The sequence below is a fragment of the Heterocephalus glaber genome, unplaced genomic scaffold (assembly GCF_053883595.1).
Source record: "Heterocephalus glaber isolate CG9 unplaced genomic scaffold, H.glaber_assembly_v1.0 deba00000621, whole genome shotgun sequence".
In the NCBI taxonomy this organism is placed as follows: Eukaryota; Metazoa; Chordata; class Mammalia; order Rodentia; family Bathyergidae; genus Heterocephalus; species Heterocephalus glaber.
Window position 1 is genome coordinate 34,444,025 of NW_028258153.1, and position 9,997 is coordinate 34,454,021.

A 9,997-nucleotide genomic window follows, 5' to 3' on the forward strand; every position below is an offset into this window, starting at 1 on the left:
GGTCCTGAAAGCAGGCTAATTTGAGGATGACCTCAAATTCCACTGAGTGTCTGGGGAAGCTGGGGCCACTTGCTGTACCATCAGAGAAAGGAGCAACCCAGGGTGGACGATGTCAAGGTGGGCAATGTGAGTGCATGACAGCCATGCTTATCTAGCACTATTCTGCTTTCACTGTGTGTTTCTGATTAAACATGTCTATAGTAAAAAAATCCCAAATTTATAAGAACAAAAACCAATTTACTTCATTTTCAAGCCATATCGTTAAATTTTTAGAGATAATGATAGCTTTATTTCTGTGAGCAGCTACATTTCTATATGCACAAAAAGGAGCAATGGAGGATGAAGACTTCTTTACTTTCTTATCTCCAGGAAATTTGTGTAAGCCAGACTCCCACCAAGGTCATTGCCTGCTGTAAGCTCAGAGAAAACATTCAGATTTAAAAATGGGAAGAAAATGTGAAAATAGGTAATGCTATGTGGATCTTTGAAACCTGGGGGTGCTCACCCTAAGAGCTTTCTGTATTAAATAATCCACTCTTCCTGTCCCATTTGCAGTCACCCTGTCTGTCCTCCTCTGTGCAGAGAGGATTGAGCTGGATAATAACCCCCATTAGCACCAGGGGAGGCTTCTCATGAAAATCCCTTCACAAATGGGAGAGGAACAAGAGAGAGTCCTGCTTAATAAGTCAGTGTGAGTGGGTGTTAGCTTTTTCTTTTAGAAAAATGCCCTTGGCAGATTGACGATTATGAAGGCCGCATGGCAGGAAGCTCTCAGTCCGAGGGCTGGGGCTGCTTCTCCTCCTCAGGATTAGCAAGCATCTGAAGCCTCTTCTCCAACCTCTGCCTCCATTCCTCTCGGAGCCTGGGAAGGGCAAGAGTGCATGTAACTGGTTAGTGCCTTTGTCTCCACAGCTGCTGGTCCACTAACCTGTTTCCCTTTTCTTCTCAGGAGTATTTTAAAAGAAGCCTGTGGCTTTTACAAATGAGGAACAGAAAAATGGGTGAAGGCTGTGAATAGGCACTTCCCCCAAATTTAATCCTCCCCAAATTGATATTGGGCTCAATGTAATTCCAATTAAAATCCTGGTAAAACTTTTCTGTTGCCGTCAATAAGCTGGCTCTAAATTTCATATAGAAGATCTGGGTACCTGTAGTTCTAGCTATTTGAGAGGCTGAGCCAGGAGCCCAAGAATTCAAGACCAGCCTGGGCAACATGTCTCCATCTTAATAATGATGATGATGATGATGATGATGATGACAACGATAATAATTTTTGTTTTAGAAAGGCAAAGAGAGTAATCATCTAATATAATTTTGAAGAAGAAGGAAGTCAGAGGACTTATACTGCCTAATTTTGAGATTTAATACAAAAACTATCCATCATGAAGATAGTGTGGCATTGGCAAATGAACAGTCAAATGGATTGGTCAGGCAAAGAAGAGAGTTCAGAAATAAATATACCTTGATATGGCTAGTTAATTTGTGACAAGGAGCAGAGACACCTCATTGGAGGAAGGATAATCTTTTTAACAAGTGGTGCTGGGACATTACATATCCATATTTAAAAATGGACTTTGAATATGCTATAGGCTGAATATTTGTGCTCCCTCAAACTCAAATTGACATCCTAACCCCCAAAGTGATGTTAAACTATGCTCAGTCACGGCCCCAGAAGACAATGGGAAGAATCTGAAGGTGCTGGGGATAAGGTAATAAACACTAAATACACACAAAAAATCACAATATACAAAAAGAAGGTAAAATTGGATTCACCTTAATTTTTCCACTCTAAAATGAGTATAATACTTCATACTGTTTCTACATTTTAGTCTATTTTCCTGAGATTCTCAGAGGTGAAATAGTACAACTTAAAGGGTATAAATATTATGAAGCCTCTAGGCACCGAATTGACTCCAGGAAAACTTCTTACTTAAAACCCTACCCAATTTTGGCCCAGGAAAGAATGGAAAGAATTTGCAGAGTCAGCTTGTTGTCTGGTGATGCTTGTTGTTGAAGTATGTTAGCAACCAAGGACTGGGGATTGAAGTGTTGACAAGGAGCAAGGGAGCAGGGAGTAAGGGATATGGGGGAGGCTGTCAGGACATCAGTTGTCATCCTCTTTCCACCTCAAAGTTAGGTAAAAGGCGTGGCCTAAATAGAGTCTACCTGTTTGCAAAGGGGTGGCAAAGCAGGGGACTACTGAACCTGTGGTGGCAGCCACCTCACTCGGGTCCTCGCACACTGCGAGGTGAGAAGGCATTTCATGTAAGAAAGAAGGACTGGTCAAGCTTATATGATCTGTTTTGATGGCCACCTATTAGCAACTGTCACAGTGTGTTTCTTCCTTGTGTTTATTAAGTAGTTGTCCTGTATTTTAATTTGTGATCAACCTCTCCATCAATCTGGAGAATACCCACCTTCACAAGTGCTCATTTCTCATGCATCTCCGAAGGCTCTGCAACTCAACCAGGCTCCTACCACATGACTTTTTCACCTGGGTTCTTTTACTAGGGGTTACGGCCTGGGTGTTGTATCGAACTTGATGCACTTCTTACCATAACATGGATTCATTTATTAATAAATGAAACTAATTTTTATGTTTTATGGTGGCCATGACAATGTGTCACCAGGTGTGGGAGGCATAACTGACTGGCAATGTCAGCTATTTCAGCAGCTAATTGGGCAACAACAGTAGGGCAGGATTGCAGCTATGGCTGGATCTATTCCAAGTCAAATGCTCAGGACAAACTTCTTGTGGGCTGTTTCTAGCCAGTGGCTGAGCCTGGGAAGGTATTAATGCGGGCTCATTTCTGCGAACAGAGAACTTCATTAACAAGTATCTTTAGCACAAGATCTCTCCATCAGTCTGGTCTAAGTTTATGAGGCCACCTTGCTGTCTCCCCATCGACTTCCTTCCCTTTCTCCTGAACAGAGGTCAGGGCTGTGTCACAATCTGATCACTTTTGCTACCTGCTCTGCCTTTCTTATAGTTGCTGGAGCTAGCAACTCAACTTTTGAGTTGATTATTAAATACTGACATTATTAAAATTAAATTATATAAATTTTTGTTAAGATATATTAGAAACAAAGACAATAAGTATACAAAATTCATCATTACCTACTTATTGTGTTTTATAGTAATCAAGCTCTTCTGGTTATTTAGGAGTACATATCTATAGGGCAAAAGTGCTAAGCGATGAGGTACAGCTGTCAAGCATCTCTTCAGAAGTTATCTTGATTGACATCCCTGATAGCTGAAAATAGACCCTGAAGAGAACATTCACACCATGGAAGTTGGCAGACTATAAACATTCATTACTTGATTTACTGTTGTGTTCATTATCTAGACAAAAGATTGGCTGTATTTCCAAGTTTGTGTGACTGCTTGTTTTTGTAAGTAAAATGTTATCAGAATACAGCTCTGTTTATTTGTTCAGCTATTTTTTTTTTTACATATTGTTATAGCCACTTTCACAGTATAATGGCAGAATTGAGCAGTTGCAACACAGACCAAATGACTTATGAAGCCAAAACTATTTACTTCCTGTTCCTTTTCAAAAAATATTTGCTGATCCCTGGCCTAGATTTCAGAGAGTGATGAAGAAAATCTTATTAATGCAGATTAAACTTAGAAGAGTATTCTGTATGTATGTGTCACATTATGCCTAACAAAAAGGTAAATATTCTTTCAGAATTAGAGAACAATTATGACCAATGACAGGACTTCTTTACTCAATTGGACATTAATCAAATGCTTTTCTGTTGTCTGATTTTGTCAAATGATGATTGCATGTAATCATCAGCCAGCTATAGGCAGCAGAGATTGGTGAAAACTAATAAAGACATGCTGTGAGAATCAGTTGGCCACAGGGATTGATAATAAAGAGAAATTCACATTTTAAAAATTAGTTTTGAGCTGTATGTTACACACCCTTTATGTTAGTGAGGCTTATAGCAAACTCACCCAGGTACACAGGGAGCCAGGATTTATTTACCAGTGCCTCACAACTTCTTTCTCATCTTTCTTTCACTGGAGCTTCCCCTCATCAGTCTCATGTACATCAAATCATGCCTTGGCTCTGCTTAGAGGATCTGAATCCACACATTTGGTAGGATGCATTTACAGTATTTTAGAAATATGGTTGAGGAACCTGAGAGTCATAACGCATTTATCCAGTTTTTATAGCAGCCGTCTCACTGTTTATTAAGCAGTGAAGGGTTCAGGTGTGTATCTACCCAAATGACCTTTAAATCGGCGTTCATCAATATTTAGACTGATTGTTGGTCCTTTTTGGTCAATATCTTTCATCACTGTGTTGCTTTCTTTTATTTTGGATTCTCAATAACCTATGAATATAAATGCATATATGGAGCTTTTATTTTGCAGCAGGGAAGAACAGTGTAAGGAAGACAATGCTTAAAAATTAGTATACAGATTCAGAGACAGGAGAGGACCTACCCAGCAGGCACTAAAACTAAAAAAAACCCACATTTACCTTCAGCCTAGAATATTTAAGTGTTTGTTATGCACTTTTATCCTCAACCTAGAAATACTGGCATCACTTCTCAATTTTGAGAGATGCCAAAATATTTATTACTCATTTTTCTGATTTGTGGAGGAGTTATAGTTAATACTAAAATACAGATTCTCCCTGATAAGAATGGGGTTTAACTAGGAAGCATGATGATGTCTGTGTGAGATGTAAGCCAGGATCATACCTAACTGGGAGCCAGTGAGGATCAACTGGGCTCATAATCAGACTTTTTCTACCACATGTCAAGCATTCAACATATAGGTCAGTTTGGGTCCTGTAAGATGAGATTTGGGGGAGCAAACTGTGAAAACTAAAGAGAGGAAGGCATCACAATGGTCAGGGAGGTCAAGGAAAGTATTTATTTATTTATTTATTTATTTAGATAGATAGATATTGGGTCTCGCTATGTAGCTCAGTTCAGGCCAGCCTTGAAGTCACTATGTGTAACCCAGGCTGGCTTTGAACTCATGGTAGTCCTCCTGCCTCAGCCTCCTGAGTGCTGAGATTACAGGTGTGAGCCACTATGCCCAGCATGGTAAGGTCTGTAGACTCAGTGCTGGTCTGATGTCTAGGAAGGAACAGAGAGGGAGGAAGCAATGGTGGGGCCGAAGAGCCCCATGCCATCACTTTGTTCTGAGAATGCTTGGGCTGGGCCGATGGGGAGGGAGGTCCTGGGGAAAATCTTACCCCTCAGAGGAACCCTGGTATGCAGGAATCACTCAGGACAAGCACCCCTGCCTGCTCAGTGCTTGGCTAGGAAAAACCAGAACCAAATGCAGTCTCAGCTTCAATGTGATGGATCAGGAAAGGGGGCAGCTAGTGTTGTCAGTCAACTGACTTTCTTGAAGCAAATTAACAGAGCCCTGAATGGGGTACATCTGTGGCTGCATAATATGTAAAGAAGAGCAATAAAATAATATGCCCTGTCTTCAGGAATTCATAAACTGATTGTTGGTTTCCCATTGCAGATCTTTGTTTAAATATGGACGATCAGATGCTGATGTTGCCACACCTGTTCCATCCTCATAGGGAACACATCTTTACAACTGTTTTGTCACCACAGGGAGAGGTTTTCTATGCATGGTCGCTTTGTGACCTGCTATACACTGGTTGGTTCTCTGACCATAGGCACAGCTTAGTCACCAACACAGGCTGATGAGCTTTGGCATACAGATCAGGCAATCACCTTTCTTACCTCTTTGGTCTGAATGAAACATCTACCTAATTTTTTTTCACTGCTTATTTCTCACTGTAGACTAACTTTTTTCTTGTAAAAAGTTTGAAATACTGATTTCATTTGACTAGAAGATTGTGAATCAGATATTTTGTGGCCTGTAGCTGTCAGCATCCTGGGTGATACAGTTGATCAGCAGGCATCTGAGCAAAGGGAAGTGAGTGGTCTTGGCATGGGCTGCACTAAAACCCCTGTCCTTTTCAAGCCTTCTAGATTGGATAAGTACCAGACATGGTGAGCTATACAAAATTCTGAAGAGGGATTTCAAAGACCACACTTCTTGCATTAAAATATTATTTTTCACTGAGTCACTGTACAGTTTTACATTTATAGCTGTGGTTTGGCCACTTATCTAGATAGTTTATCATCTAAACTGAGGTATGTTTGACTATAAAAAGGAATTAAATAAAAAATTATACTGGAATAATAGCTGGATACCTGTCCCTTCTCAGGCAAACCAGGAGTATGTTCACTGATTGAACCTATGTTACTGTAGACTTTTCTCACATTGCCCTGATAAGTTGTTTGCAAACAGTTCCTACTTCTCCAGGGAACCAACCATCCCATGGGGCAGACTCAGAAAATAAGACAGAGTTCCAATTCTGGAGTCATCACTTCATCTGTGATCCCACATGCAGAGCCCTTACCAGATATATCAGTTATAAGGGAAATGAATTCTTTCCAACTCTCACTCCCTTCTTAGGTCAGGTAACCCTCAGGCATGTGCAAAACATCCAACTCAGCATTGGCACAAGATCTCACAGGTCAGCCCAGCCGAGGGAGACGAACATAAGACATTATTGGTTTTATTCTATCCACAAAAAGGTTGGTGGGAGGTTTTTGTCCCTGCTGTTCACTTAGAACATTTACTGGTTGCACAGGGGCTTGGGTTTGTCTTTTATAAATGAAAGGTAGAATATAAAAGTGTGTGTGTGGGTGATGGAGTGGGCACTTGTATGTGGCGGAATCTGGGAGTCAAAGACCACAGGATTGGAACAAGAATCCAAGAGTGCATGAGACTCACTGGTCTGCACATGTACAATGGGAGATCATTATTCTGTTAGCTCAGCGTTTCAAACTGTTCACACAGATTAATAGAGATTTAAGTCAAGTTCTGGCACTTTGATTTTGATTTGGAAACATCCAGATTCTTTTTGAAAAGCTTTTTTTTTTTTTTTTTTTTTTTTTTAGCATTTTTTACATTTTCATTCATTGTCTAGCCTAATTTAGAAGTCTTTTGGGTTTTTAACTTCACAGTTGATAAAGGGACAGTTCTAGAAAGTGGGTCCAGAAGCCAAGGAGGAGCGCACAGGAAGCTGCCTCTATGTCCTCCAGGTCCTCACACAACTTCCTGGCTGAGTAACACAACAGCTATATGTGTGTCTTTGAATATTAATTTGCAGGAACAACTATCAAATGTTTCATGATGAGCACATTCTGAGAGTTTATCGTTTTGTTCATAGAAGGAAGAGAAAACTACTCCAAATGTTAAGAGAGGTACTTTGTGGGGCACATGGGAAACTGGAGAAATAATGCTCTTGTCATATGGATCATTTGGCATTTTAAAGTAATTCCTTTTTAAAGTAATTTATTTTTCCTAGTTATAAAATGGCACAGTATCATTGCAGAAACTTTGGAAAAAACAGGAGATCATACACAAACGCACACACACACATACACACAAAACCTGTCATCCCACTAGTCAAAATTAGTCACTCACAAAAATTTCATGTAGGGCTGGGGATTTAGTTTAGTGGTTCCGCCACCTGCCTTGAAAGTGCAAGGTCCTGAGTTTGATCCCCGGTACAAAAAAAATTTCATGTATTTTCTTCTAATCTTTATCCTTCCTTCCTATCTATCTATCTGAAGGTATATTTAAAAAATCAGATTATATCACAAATTTTGCTTTTAGCCCAGCATCCTGGCCTTCTAGAAGGGAAGACCCAGTGCAGGACTTGAGATGGGAGGTAGCCCCCTGGCCAAGGCAAGGGTGTGTGGGGGATGGCAGAGACTCTCCCCACTTCCCTGGGCGCTCTAACATACCATCCTTGTAGCATGCAGGAATGCTTGCTCTGCCTGTCAGATCACCAGGAATGTGGCTGGAATAGTGGCAGAGCTTGGTTGAGTTTAACCCACATGAATAACATATTTTCACCTCAGCATATGCTAATAGATACAGAAATGGGGAGGCCGGATACTCTGCTGTCCAGCAGAACACATTACTAACGTCCCCCTGGTGAAGGGGTGTCTTAGGGGCTCTCCCCACTTAGGAAATGAAGAACCCCTGAGCCTTGGAGCTGATCCTCCGGCCCTGAGGTGCTGCTCCTATAAGGCAGATGCTGGCCCTGTACTCAGGGGGACAGTACATGTCTTTTCACAGAAGTCACCTTTTCCCTACAGGGGCTTCCTTGACTTGAACAAGAAGCTCAGTTGTCAGTGAGGGAAAGGTCATGCTACTCTCCTATCTCTGTATCCTCCCAGACCTGGGATCTTTTTATTCAACTAGTTTTACACACACACACACACACACACACACGCACACACACACACGCGCACACACAAACACACACACATATGTGTCAAGCTAACCCTGAAATTTAATATAGTCTCATGTGCTGGGGACTATAACAATGAAGAGGTGAGGAAGAGATTTTTTTCAGTTCATCAAGATTTAAGTAAAACAACCTCATTTTTGTTTATACTTTTAAAATGCTTATCCATTTCTTTAAGTCATTGATTCATGATAAAGACTGACTTCTCTCCAGGGGACTTCTGTTTGTCACAATGTTGGAGGAAGTCTCATCAATAGCTAGTGTTTTGATGCCACAGATGCTGCTAAACATCTTACAAAGTGTAAGGCAGAGCTGGGTGTGGCGGTGCACAGTTGTAATCCTTCCTCTCTGGAGGCTGAGGCAGGAGGATCACAAGTTCCAGCCCAGCCTGGACAACTTAGTGACTTAGTGAGACCCTGTCTCAAAATAAACAATGATAAAAGGGCTGTGGATGTAGATTAGTACAAAGGCCCGGGTTTAAATCCTAGTACCACCACCAAAAAAAAAAAAAAACTAAAACAAAAAACCAGAAAGAAAACAAACAAACAAAAATAGAAAACAAAAAAAGAAAGAAAGAACAGAAAACACAAGACAGCGCTCCCTCCATAGCAAAGAAAGATCTGACTCTAAATGCCCGTATTTTTCATAAGTGTGAGGAGGGCATAGATCACGTGGAAAATTCTCGTACAGAGAGTAGCAAGACTGAATGAGTGGTTGTTCTTAAACTTTGCTCTGTATTTTCTGACGTTTTGACACATTAAAAAGCTTGCTGGCGGGGCAGAGATTCCCCTCCCCAGGATTAGTCCTCAGAGACAGCAATAGGCCCAGCCGACGTCCAAGCCGATCACTTTCACACCCTAACTACTCCACACCCCAGCCATTATTTCCCTTGCCGTAGAGCATCCTGAAGCCAGGTTCCAGGCATCCAGAAACCACTCCGGGAGAATATATCCCGAGGCCCCTAGAATTGCTCAAGCTGGCCAGTCTTAAACTGTGCACTTTTTCCTGCCTTGGCTTTCTCATAGGCTCCCATCACCCCAGGCTCTGACTTCCGCTTCCCCCTAGATCCTGTCCTGTGCTACCTGAACACAGCCTGGGGCTTCCCCTGTGAGCTGCAACAGACCGCAGGATCACATCCAGTACACAGTTCTTACAATAGTAGGTGATGAAAGCAATTCAGTTCTCCCTCTTCACATCTGGCATATCTCTGGGGAAACCTCCTTTAAATGTAACAGTAGAGAAACAATCCACATACTTTCTCAGGGCGCTTCTTCCCTGGCGATATTCCTCCAACTCCCGGTAACAAGTCTGTTTGCTGATTTCTTTTTCCCAGAAGCTTTTGAGCTCATCACACGTCTCACAGCAGAAGACTTCCCGGCGGATATATTGATTATTCATCCCTGGAACATAAGGGACAAAGCAAATCCCAACCATTTAAACTTTTGTGTGTTGTGTGTGTGTGTGTGTGTACATATCACATTATAGATCTGTTTTCTCAATGCAGCTGAGGATAATAGCGGTTACATCAGAAAGTACTGTGGAATTTTTTGAAATGAACAAAAATAAAAAAGGTGGATGGTAATTCTCCCAGATTATCCAGTGCTGCAGTGGAGCTGCCCCTTTCACTGTCTATGTGCAGTTTTACAATTCTGTAAGTTATAGATAAATCACAGTAA

The 9,997-nt window shown here is 41.3% G+C and overlaps 1 protein-coding gene across 1 annotated transcript; it reads right to left on the bottom strand.

The window, feature by feature from the left end:
- Nucleotides 1-739: 739 nt before the first annotated feature.
- Nucleotides 740-9,722, bottom strand: Fam240b (family with sequence similarity 240 member B). The gene is made up of 2 exons (XM_087205955.1): nucleotides 9,577-9,722; nucleotides 740-862 (listed from the first exon to the last, which is right to left on the bottom strand). The coding sequence occupies exons 1-2, from the start codon at nucleotides 9,717-9,719 to the stop codon at nucleotides 772-774; spliced, it is 234 nt and encodes a 77-aa protein (XP_087062081.1). The 5' UTR covers nucleotides 9,720-9,722; the 3' UTR covers nucleotides 740-771.
- Nucleotides 9,723-9,997: the final 275 nt, after the last annotated feature.